The sequence below is a fragment of the Seriola lalandi genome, unplaced genomic scaffold, assembly GCF_002814215.2.
Source record: "Seriola lalandi dorsalis isolate HSWRI2012SDOR001 ecotype SW California unplaced genomic scaffold, Sedor1 jcf7180001974032, whole genome shotgun sequence".
Classification (NCBI taxonomy): Eukaryota; Metazoa; Chordata; class Actinopteri; order Carangiformes; family Carangidae; genus Seriola; species Seriola lalandi.
Window position 1 is genome coordinate 1 of NW_019444698.1, and position 12,394 is coordinate 12,394.

Below are 12,394 nucleotides of genomic sequence, written 5' to 3' on the forward strand. Positions count from 1 at the left end.
AGAGAGAGAGAGAGAGAGAGAGATTTGTTTCTTATAAACTTATGTTTGGATTAATGACTGTAAATTGTTTTAAGACTAAAAGCCTGATGTGTGATTCCTGGATTTTGTTTTGCAGACCGGCATGGTGCACTGTGATACGGCCGTCGGGACTCCAGACTACATCTCTCCGGAGGTGCTGAAGTCCCAGGGAGGAGATGGTTATTATGGGAGAGAATGTGACTGGTGGTCTGTAGGGGTCTTCATCTTCGAGATGCTTGTTGGTCAGTAAACATCTCATGAAGTCAAAGTGACAGTACAAAACAAGAGTGACATAAATAGTTTTTAATGTAGTTTCCTTTGCTAACTTCCTGTAATTGCTGTTAGGTGATACGCCGTTCTACGCCGACTCCCTGGTCGGAACGTACAGTAAGATAATGGACCATAAGAACTCTCTGAACTTCCCCGATGATGTGGAGATCTCTAAAGATGCCAAGAATATCATCTGTGCCTTCCTGACTGACAGGTATGAAGAGTCAGAATGTTTCAGTTTTTAAATGTTGATGTGGTGACACCAGCAGGGAGCACATAGTGGCTTTTTATGAAGGGTGTTTTGTACTGCAGACGTTATATAACATGCTGATGCTATAGAGCTGTAAATAGCACACTTATGTTTACCACTGGTTTGGTTTGTGATGCTTTGGGCCAGAGGAAATCAGAGTCTTGCTTGCATTTAAATGTAATCACTTTCAGAATAGAATATGTATGAATAGGTGATGTTTTCCTGACGCCACTGATACTGTTGAACCGAGGACAAAGGGCAGCTTTAGTCACCGGTCCACAACTCATTCACTCTCTTTGTTTTGAGGGAGGTGCGATTGGGCAGGAACGGCGTGGAGGAAATCAAGCGACACCCTTTCTTCAAGAATGACCAATGGACCTTTAACACCATCAGAGAGAGTTAGTATTGAACACGGGCTTCACCTGAGCCCATGAAATGAGCATTTTATGTGACTCAAATACCTTTCCCAGTATTTCACACTTAGTTTCTGTCTCCGTCTCTGTCTCTCCTCAGCGGTCGCCCCTGTGGTCCCGGAGCTGAGCAGTGACATAGACACCAGTAACTTTGATGAGATTGAAGATGACAAAGGCGATGTAGAAACCTTCCCCAAACCTAAGGCCTTTGTTGGAAATCAGTTACCTTTTGTTGGCTTCACTTACTTCAAAGAAGACCAGTAAGTTTTCACTTTTTCTAGCCGTCTCCAGTCCATCAACGTTTTGACATACATAAAAAAAATAACAGCTTATAGATTTGTTCTCAACTGTGGTCTTGACTTTGTGTTGATTTGCTCCTTCTTCAGGTTGCTAAATGCCTCCAACAATTCCTCAGTGGCCCATGAGAATTCGAAAGGAGAGGTGGGTGCTGTCACTTCCACACACAGTAACTGCCCAGTGCACCATGATGAGCTGCAGTAGCACATGCCGCCCCCTTCTTAGCTTCTTAGGGAATAAGGCAGGCATCAGTTTACATGGTCGCACTGAAAAGCATTAAGGATTACGATGGAAATGACTCAGAGGAGGATTTCTTCTCCTGATCCCATGATTTATTAGTACTTTGGTAGAATTTCTGTGTTCTTAGCCGCAGAGAAAGACTTTAGCTGTTTCAGGGTAAGTGGCTGAGCTAAAAGCTAATCTGGGGAAGACCCCCCCCATCACAAGCAAAGGCCCTGTTTTTTTATTTCAGTTTGACAATCCCTCCTCAAACACTGTCACTGCAATATGTCTTCTAAAAGTTTTAGCTCCGCAAGAAATTACAATATGTGTGTGAGCCATAGGGGTATTATGTTTATTTTGAGGGTTAATTGTTTTCTTATGTAATGAGCTTATCCTTCAAGTCCAAGTCAAAACGTTAAAGCTGCAATAATCAGTGTATTTTTTATTAACATCAAAGATTCAAATGATGATGTGTAATGTGAGAGCTGTTGTTAGTAACCAGAAACCCACAGAGAATTATCACCTGATTTTGCGACTGAATCCTCAGTCCCACAAAACTTTTTATTTTCTTTTAGCTCATCGTTTTGGTTCTACAGTCTGCAGCTTTATGTTTTGGTTCAGCCTGCCAGCTGACTGGCAGAGTTAACGATGAGCTGGTGAACAGCATTTAGCAGCTGAGGAGACAGAGAAAAGAAAAAAAAAAAACTGCCCCCAGGAGTTGGTGGAGACCAAACAATAGCTCAAGAGAGTGAATATTTGACTTGCATCGATCAGGTCGCCAGAAACAAAACTCCCAAATGAATTATAATGATGCTCTGTGTCTGCTAGATGTGCAAGTAGACAACTATTTACACAATTTAAAAGGTGATAATATGTCAGCTTGTTCAGCTGCCTCCAAATATTCAAAAATCAGTTAATGCAGATTTACTGATCACTTCATCAATGTACAATTCAAAAAATGCTCCTGACGAGTGCCAGTTATGTAAAATGCTTCATTACATAAGACACATTTGAATCACAGGAAAGATGAATGACATGCAGCAAAGGTTGCTAACAGGTTTTTAACTGGAGCATCTGATGAGTTCTCCAAGTCATAAAGACCTGTGTGATTGGTTGATTTTTTTTTTTCTACAGTCAGCAGCATTGCAGAAGAAACTTCGCCACCTAGAGGTGCAGATCAATAATGACAAGCAGGTTAAAGATGATCTCGAGCACAAATACAGGTACAGTAGCTGTTGCTCCAATAACACACTCGAGCACAGTGGCTCTAATTGTCAAAAGTTTTATAAATGTCCTGTTTCCTTTTCCACAGAGCTACCATGAGTCGTCTGGACAAAATCTCTAAGGAGCTTGAGGAAGAGGTAGGCTGATCATTTCAAAATCTATAGTGCAGACACCTGCTGCTGAAGATCACTTGAATATTTTTGGCTTTGTCTCACTTTTAATATTTGGCTGTGAAACAAATGAGTTTCTCCTCAGGGATCATGTTAATCTTCTTCATCCATTTTTATGGCTTTTCCCAAAAGCTGTGTTTAAATCAGAATAATGATTTCTTATTATCCTCCCTTGACCACATTTCAGTTGAATACCAATGTGTCATATCCAGTGAGGTTCAGATGGAGGGCCGGCAGAATCCTAATAGCCACATTACAGCGTCTGTTGGGATTGAGATTCGTATTAAACCCAGAGATAAAGTTATGGAATTACAGCAGCGTTAAAACCAGCCATGTAGGACAGGCTGAACAAAGTGTTTAATGGCTGATTTTAGGTGAGCGGAAGGAAGAACCTGGAGTCGAGTATGAGGCAGCTGGAGAGGGAGAAGGCCCTGCTGCAGCACAAGAGCCTGGAGAGCCACCGCAAGGCTGAGAGCGAGGCCGACAGGAAGCGCTGCCTGGAGAACGAAGGTGATTTAAAGGCTTTTAATTCAGTTACACATCATTAGTTCCTAATATGAGAACTTACATTTACTCTGTTGCATAAGAAGTTTAATGGCAATAATCATATTAGTATCATTAGTATAGTAGATTAGATTAAGACAAGATGTCATGTACTAATGTGACACAATGGATTCATTATCCTGTTGCATGATAAAATGTTTTCTTTTACTTACAGAGTGAGACATTAAAATATACTGTTTTTCAAGTGGAGGCAGATTTGATGCGTCCCACAGTTTATGTGTTTTTGGGATTAGAGTTTTTTCAGAAGCCCTTAGTGCCAAAGGATCATGGTGATTTTTAAATACAGTTAATAAGGGACACTGTAAAAAAACAAAAAAACAAATCACCTCTTGACAGCTTCTTGTGTGAATTTAGCAATGTTTTGGTTTGCTTTGGCTTTTGGTGACAAAATAATTTTGATGCAAGTTTACAGAAAGAGATAATGTGGATGATACTGCCATCACCTGGTCAAATAGACATGTGAAGCAGAGGAAAACAGTATGAAAGGGCTATGCTATAATATAGTTTCTTTGCCTTTGCTATTTTGATATTCTAAAATAACACTTGACACATTTTTATTGCACCATTGTCCTGTTCCTAATAAAGGATGAATACCTGAGTTTTGTGTCAGAAAACAGTGTTGACTTTGTTTACATTCTGCTCTTTTCCACTGCTGGAGATTGCTGGAGATGTAATAACAGCTTATATCAGATACTTGATGCATGCTTTAACTTAACTTAATTAAAACAGAGCTCATCAGTCTGTGTTCTTCTGTGTCATACAGTCAACAGCCTACGAGACCAGCTGGACGACATGAAGAGAAGAAACCAGAATTCACACATTTCCAACGAGAAGAACATTCACCTACAGAAACAGGTCAGTGTTACTTAGTGTTTAGTTTTGTCAGTGGGATATGAATTAGAAAAGCTTTTCCTTAACTAGTATTAAGATTTATGTCTTTGTATGCATTTATTTTTGAGTTATAGGATTGCAAACAATGTTTTGTCTCACTACATCATTGATTGGAGATATTATGGAATAAAGCCTTGATATAAACAGACATCAATAATATATAAAATCACTCTAAACAGGTGCCAATTAATGTGTGTCATGTATTTCATTGAGCCATTTTTTGTGTATGTAATATACTTCATCTGAAAGTAAGAATGCACAAGACTCACAGCATACTGTAACTGTCAACAAAGAGATTAAAATAAAGTGATGAGTAACCAAATCAAACTCCTGACTGATCTTCAAACACTTTTTTCAATCATTGTCGCCCTCAGTTGGAAGAAGCCAACACTCTGCTGCGGGCCGAGTCTGAGGCGGCGACGAGGCTCCGTAAAACCCAGACGGAGAGCAGCAAGCAGCTGCAGCAGCTAGAGGCCAACGTACGCGAGCTGCAGGACAAGTGCTGCCTGCTGGAGCGCAGCAAGCTGAGTCTGGAGAAGGAATGCATCAGCCTGCAGGCGGCTCTGGAGACGGAGAGGAGGGAGCACAGCCAGGGCTCAGAGACCATCAGCGACCTGATGGGTAGGTGAAACAAACACAGGCCTGGAAAGACTCTGAATATATGTATTTTTATTTGTTTAATTCTTAAGGTGACTTTTTCCAGCCAGGGTCTTTTCACATTCGCTCCTACCAAACCCCTGTGAACAATAAACTAAACACAGGAGACAACAGGCAACACCTACATATGAGTATGGGAATTTGTGTGATCAGGAAAAAAAAATCTGGTCATGAATAGTTGGAACAGGTACATGGCTGCAGGCTGCAGGTGTGCACTTCAGTGTGTGAAATGCTGTTTTAGGAATTGCTGATATGGTTACCTGCATTTTCATGAGGTGGAAATTCTATTACACGCATTGTTTAAAAATGAGTTTTCTCTGCCACTTCAAATCGTTCTCCTTCTGCCTGCCTTCCAGCTTACATGGCAGATTTATAAGAGGGCAGTGAGGTGGCCAAAAGCAATGTACCACACAAACACTGAGGGCACCAAAGTAGGCTTTCCGGGCCTCAAGAGTTTGCACTGTCGCCTGAATCCATTCAGCAAACAACACATTCACTGTCTGTGGTCTGTGTGTGAGAGAGGTTGATTTGAATTTATTTGTAAGAGTTTTTATTAAAACAGGTTTGTCTGGAGCGGCTGTACGGAGCCACAAAGGCCACGAGTCCAGATATAAAAAAATACAAATGATAATATATATGTAAATGATATTTACAGAGACAAGGCTTAAGCCGCCTTTGTCACGCTGGTTTAACAAATCTTAGCACAGAGAGTGAGTATGAGACACTCAAAAGCCCTTGAATAAAACAATGGCTGACCAACATGCTCCATAGCAGCTGGTCAGTGTGCGACAGTAGCAGGTCCCAGGATTCATTTATTTAACTATTCAAGGGAGCATGTTTACATCAAGGCTAATAATTCAACCATAATCTGATTAAAGCAGCACTCAGGCTATTTAAACTGTCTTATAAAGACTTTTATCTGATTGTGTGAATTGTGGTGAGGTCATACTGGAAGCAAACGCAGCTCGGTCTCTGCATTTGTTTGAATGTGAAAATGTTGCAGTCAGCTTTGTTTCATCAGCTTTTGTCAAATTGCTATTGTAATTAAATCTGCAGTGAACCACTTTCTCCAACCAACCAGGATAATGGAGAGAAATCATTCACTTGAACCATGTTAATATTCAGAATCCAAATATTATCTAAAGCTGATTACTCTGAGCAATCAGGATATTGTGTGTATGTAAATAAACTCATTGGAGCGCATGGAATTACTGACAATAAGACAAGGAAAAGAAAAATCCCTGACCTGCCCGCTGTGGCTTTGATTGGTGGGATTATGTGTAAGCATATAGTGCATATAGTGTACGATGAGGATGTATTTTTTCTCATTGAAACATGCTTCTCTGAGGACTGTCTTGTATTCATCTTGCAGGACGGATCTCTGGTCTGGAAGAGGAGGCACGTCAGCAGAGACAGACTCTGTCCAAAGCTGAGGCTGAGAAGAGACAGCTTCAGGAGAAGCACACTGACCTAGAGAAGGTACATCAAGAAAATCTAACTGAATTGTAACTGTAGAAGCACTGTAGTAATCAATGGTGATGATTTCTTCCATTGAACAATTCAAACTGCCTTTAGTTCAGGGACAGCATTGTTCCCTGACAATATAAATGAAAAAATAGAGCAGGCATTTACTAAAATCATTCAGAGCTTTAATGCATTTACTATAGCAGTTAGTATTTTTGCATGATTGAAAGGGTGCTGTGTTTCTGCCAGGATGTTTGTTGTTATAGTGATAGCCAGGTTTCTCACAACACCTCCACCCTTGTTTCCTGTCTGTATAGGAGAAGAGCAACAAAGAGATTGATTTGACCTACAAGCTGAAGGTGCTGCAGCAGGAGCTGGAGCAGGAGGAGAGCTCTCATAAGGCCACCAGGGCACTGCTGGCAGACAAGAGCAAGATCAAAGTAACTATAGAGGGAGCCAAGTCAGAGTCCATGAAGGGTGAGGGCATCAACCTTTTGTTTCGAGGATGTTGTTCTCTCACCTGCTTGTTTACTTCAACAGCCTGTTTATCCCAGCTTGGACCACATTAGACATTATATCCTGTGAAGGAAAAAGATTTAATGTAAGACTCGAACTTTCTGAAGTGATGACTTCACTGACTTCACTCTAGTGCAACTTTTTATTTGTGCAACAATTGCTTCAAAAGGGAAGTTACATAAGTGCATGGTCTAAATTCTGTGTATTGATGTAATTTCAGTATTGGTGAGGGTAGAAATCCACTGGGATTGTGGCTATTAAAATATTGTGAAATTAAGATATATTGAATATTAATTTATACGTTATCTCTTGCTGGTCTAAAAGGCTGCATTACAGTAAAGTGATACAGTTTTTTGTTGTAATTCTGCCTCGAATGAGCAGTGAATGAATACTGAAGCCCAGATCAGCTCACGTCCATGTTATAATTCCGATTATCTTTTTCCTCTGAGTTCAAATGAGCCGAACCTGGTTAAGATTAAATGTTTTATCAGAGAAATGCAATATTGTCAACCCTGCCAGAAACTCACAAATAGTGTGTTGCTTTATCATCAAAGTGAAAACTTGATGGTGTTTCATTTGCATTTTAATTTGTTATATAAGCTTTAACAAACACAGATGAACTGTATTAGAATTTAAAAATAGTTAATTTTTTACAAACAAATCACAATTTTCCAGTATGTGTGAGTTCCAGCTGTTCTGTCAGTCTAAGAGTAAAAACCTAAAATAAATCACAGTGGTTTTCTTCACCGCCTCACCACCTTATCTCGTCTTCACACTCATGCAGAGATGGAGCAGAAGCTGGCGGAGGAGCGAGTAGCCAAACTGCGTCTGGAGAACAGGATACTGGAGCTGGAGAAACACAGCAGCATGATGGACTGCGACTACAAACAGGCATTACAGAAACTAGACGAGCTCCGCAGGCATAAGGACCGCCTCACTGAGGAGGCAAGTGTTTATACTCTGTGCAGGAGACCAGTGAAGTGTTTAGATATTAAATGAAATCTAGAGAAACAAATCCTGAAGCTTATGTAACATTGTGTCCATTCTGAGGTGGAGAGGAATAACAGTCATTCAGTTTACAAAGACAGGAAGTGCAGACAGAAGAATAAGAAAGGCAAATTTAACATTATAAACAGTATAAACAGCCAGTCCTCATTTCTCTCTCCTTCTGTATTTTGTCCCTTCTTTCAGGTGAAGAACTTGACATTGAAGATCGAGCAGGAGACCCAGAAACGTACCCTGACTCAAAATGACCTGAAGGCCCAGAACCAGCAACTCAGCACTCTGCGAACCTCAGAGAAGCAGCTCAAACAGGAAACCAATCACCTGCTGGACATTAAACGCAGCTTGGAGAAACAGAACCAAGAGCTGCGCAAGTCAGTGCACATTTCATTATACTCTTTGCATCTTACTCTTTGCTTGCACTCCTACTGTCAAGTTGAGCCAAAACGAGCATGATGAGTAATACAGGTTTTTTGTTTTTGTCCACAGAGAAAGACAAGACACAGACGGGCAAATGAAGGAATTACAGGACCAGTTAGAGGCTGAGCAGTATTTCTCTGTGAGTCTGTAATTCTTCTTTGTTATTATAAATGTTGATGTAAAACGGCACAGTGCAACACATTAACATTCTGTATCTTACTGAGTGTGTGGGCAGTAATGTGCCATCAGAACAACATTCCTCTTATTTCAGTGGCTAATGCACGTTGTTGTGTGCAGTGAACCGCTGCTTAATGGCACTTGAATGATATGTTTCCTTTTATCATAGTTTTATTTTATCGACTCATCTGCACACACTGTATATATCCATTATTGTTATGAAACTGTCTTGCTTCTCTTGTTAATATATTACCTGTGAGTTGTGTTTGACCTGTGTCCTGTGTTTTCCAGACGTTGTATAAGACCCAGGTTCGTGAGCTGAAGGAGGAGTGTGAGGAGAGGAACAAACTCACTAAAGATGTGCAGCAGTCTCTGCAGGAGCTGCAGGAGGAGAGGTGATTCTGCTGTTTGAAAAAATTATTGTTTCCTTTTAAATCCGCTTCAAACGCCGGTGACTAAATCCAAAAGTGCTTTGTGAAACGTGACCAACGGCAAGACAATATAAGGAAGTAGCAGGCAGTTCATTTACACTTATGAACGAGACGTTTATATTCTGTGTTAGTGATTAGTAATTGTTCAGTCTTTGATTTTGTTCTTTAACTTCCTTCAGGGACTCGTTGGCAGCTCAGCTTGAGATCACTCTGACAAAGGCTGACTCAGAGCAGCTGGCACGCTCCATCGCTGAGGAGCAGTACTCAGACCTGGAGAAGGAGAAGATAATGAAGGAGCTGGAACTGAAGGAGATGATGGCCCGCCATCGCCAAGAGCTCGCTGAGAAGGACATCACCATCAGTTCGGTGCGTTGCATTATCCTCTGACTCGTGCTGTCACAGGAACTGTCACACAGCAGTGCATGCTCAAGCATTCTAAAGACACAGTGGAAACAGAAATAAACTTCAGTGTTCAGGTTGGACAACAGGTGGCAGTGGCAGACAGTGTAGACAGTGCTCATAATGAATATCCTGTTGTGTGCAGCTGGAGGAGGCCAACCGCACCCTGACCAGTGACGTTGCCAACCTCGCCAATGAGAAGGAGGAGCTGAACAACAAACTGAGGGAGGCAATAGAAGGTATTTAAACTTCAAACGTTGAAACCAAAATTTTATCACATGCAGATTCTGGTTTTTGGGTTCACATTTCACATTTTTGTTTCGGTGTATTTTCAGAGTCAGATAAATCAAAGGATTGGGAGCAGCAGATCAACCAGATGAAACAGATGTTTGACAAGCAGCTGCAGTCTGAGAGGACACTGAAAACTCAGGTGAGTCTGTGTTAAACTCCAGCAAAGTGACTGCTAATCATATGTATGTAATACTATGTATGTGCTTCACTGTTACATACACTAAGAGAGCAATTGGGGAGGTTTTGTTTTAAAATTAAAAGAGCTCATTTTAGAGAAGACCTGCCCTTTTGATCTGGGTTATTTTCTGGGAAGCGACCCAATCAGATCCTGAAGCTCTCTTACAACCAGACAACTCTGAAACTCACGTCCGTCTGCAGGCCGTCAATAAGCTGGCGGAGATCATGAACAGGAAGGAGGTCCGGGGCGGAGGCAGTCGCCGTGGCAATGACACAGACATGCGGCGAAAGGAGAAGGAGAACAGGAAGCTGCAGCTGGAGCTGAGGTCGGAGAAGGAAAAACTCAACAGCACCATCATCAAATACCAGAGAGAGATCAACGAAATGCAAGCGGTAGGTCACACAAAGTTGACACCAGAATTTTGATTTCTCTTGTCTCTGATGTCAAGTATAATCATTCCCCATCCTCTCCAGTATCTTTGACTGGATCTTGTTTCTTCTGTTGTTTTTTTTTTTTTAAATTGTAGCAATTGGCGGATGAGAGCCAGATGCGTATTGAGCTGCAGATGGCTCTGGACAGTAAGGACAGCGATATCGAGCAGCTGAGGAACCTCCTGCAGTCGCTCAGTGTTCAATCAATGGACTCTGCCAGTGTCAGCAGCGGGCCGGAGTTTGATGCTGATGATGCGTTCGCAGGTAAGAGCTTGACCACTGTGTGACACCTTCCCAAACATGTCAGTCTATAAACTTCATATATACAGAATAGATTTGGTGTCATTTAGGGTGACATAAAACTGTGACAGATATGTTTTTGTTTTTGTTTTGTTTTTTTAAATTTGTCGGTTGGACAAGGTTTAACTTTTGAAGGTATTTCTGACTTTAAAAAGATAAGTTTATGTGCTTGCAATAGTTGTGCCACATTTGCAATGTGTATGTGCAAATGTAACAGGAAGTAATTCACCCTCTTGCATAACTAAATCCACTTTCAATACATAACTGGTTTAGAGCTGCTATCAGTTAGTCTTAAACAGTTTGTAAAGGTACCCAGCGTTGGTGCACACGAATAAATATCCAGTTCACTCATGTGATGTGAAAGTCAAGCAGCCGTTCATTTAGGAAAACAGCATTCATCTAAATAGAAACTGGCAGATTGTGCTCATATATAATCTTTCATGTCTCATCCTCTCTCAGAAACGAGGCTTGAGGGGTGGCTCTCTCTCCCTGTCAGGAACAACACCAAAAAGTTTGGATGGGAGAGAAAGGTATGAATAAAGGGGGAATGAAGCGGCTTTGGTGGTGCAGAAAAAAAGTACTTTTCCTTGATATACATGTTTTCTCACCATATCTGTTCTGTTGCTGCAGTATGTTGTGGTGAGCAGCAAGAAGATTCTCTTCTACAACAGCGAGCAAGACAGAGAGCAGTCCATTCCCTACATGGTGCTCGATATAGAGTGAGTATAACACCTCAATCACCAGCTTTAGTTTGTGTGACCATTGTTTCCTGTGGTGGTGTTGGCTTGTGTATTAAGATGCAGCAGTTCACATTAATGCAAGTGATATGTTTTGATAAGGGGATATAACGAGACGAATTTCCATCACACAGCAAACTCTTCCACGTGAGGCCTGTCACTCAAACAGATGTGTACCGTGCTGATGCCAAAGAGATTCCCAGGATATTTCAGGTCTGTCCCAGATCTGCTTTAATGTTTTTTTAATAGACTAATGTATGGTGTTTGATCCATTGTCTAAATTTGTGCTTTTGATAATCAACAAAAGTCCTCCATCCTCATCTTTGATCCTCTCTCCAGATTCTTTATGCCAATGAGGGCGAGAGCAAAAAGGAGCCAGAATTTCCTGTGGAGCCGCTGGCCATTGGAGAGAAGTCCAGCTACATCTGCCACAAGGGCCACGAGTTCATCCCCACGCTCTACCACTTCCCCACCAACTGTGAGGCCTGCACCAAGCCGCTGTGGAACATGTTCAAGCCGCCACCTGCTCTGGAGTGCCGGCGCTGCCACATCAAGTGCCACAAAGACCACATGGATAAGAAGGAGGAGATCATTGCTCCCTGCAAAGGTAGGATGCTTCAGTACATGGTTTTTACCAAAACACTCATCTATGAACTAAGATTGGTGCAGCATTAGTGTAGTTTTAGGGTTTAACATACTATCTTAACATGTTGATACTAACTGAAAATTCTTCCTCTTTTACCACCAGTAAACTACGACGTATCTACAGCCAAGAACCTGCTGCTGCTGGCCGTGTCTCAGGAGGAGCAGCAGAAGTGGGTGAGCCGGCTGGTCAAGAAGATTCCCAAGAAGCCTCCACCACCAGAGCACTTTGCACGCTCCTCGCCACGCGCCTCCATGAAGGTTCAACCCAGCCAGTCCATGAGGAGGCCCAGTCGACAGCTCCCCACCAGCAAGAGCAGGTAGAATCACCGACAGTGGAGCCTGTCCGAACAGGTTTTGCTTTTTAGACAGGCTGTAAAAAACAGGCAAGGCTTTTTTTTTTCAGTATTGGTTTTGTTCTTGTTTGTAT

At 41.7% G+C, this 12,394-nt stretch overlaps 1 protein-coding gene across 1 annotated transcript; it reads left to right on the plus strand.

The window, feature by feature from the left end:
- Positions 1 to 115: 115 nt before the first annotated feature.
- LOC111653387 (rho-associated protein kinase 2-like) lies at positions 116 to 12,348 on the plus strand (the record flags this gene model as incomplete). Its single annotated transcript, XM_023403990.2, has 26 exons — positions 116 to 260; positions 364 to 502; positions 845 to 936; positions 1,052 to 1,211; positions 1,338 to 1,392; positions 2,605 to 2,693; positions 2,783 to 2,831; positions 3,239 to 3,374; positions 4,192 to 4,283; positions 4,694 to 4,940; positions 6,349 to 6,455; positions 6,758 to 6,917; positions 7,741 to 7,901; positions 8,148 to 8,332; positions 8,448 to 8,517; positions 8,847 to 8,950; positions 9,166 to 9,352; positions 9,531 to 9,624; positions 9,721 to 9,815; positions 10,055 to 10,246; positions 10,381 to 10,549; positions 11,045 to 11,115; positions 11,216 to 11,304; positions 11,457 to 11,535; positions 11,662 to 11,929; positions 12,071 to 12,348. Coding segments are annotated over 26 exons (3,453 nt in total), but the record flags the coding sequence as incomplete, so codon positions are not given.
- Between the last annotated feature and the right edge of the window lie 46 nt (positions 12,349 to 12,394).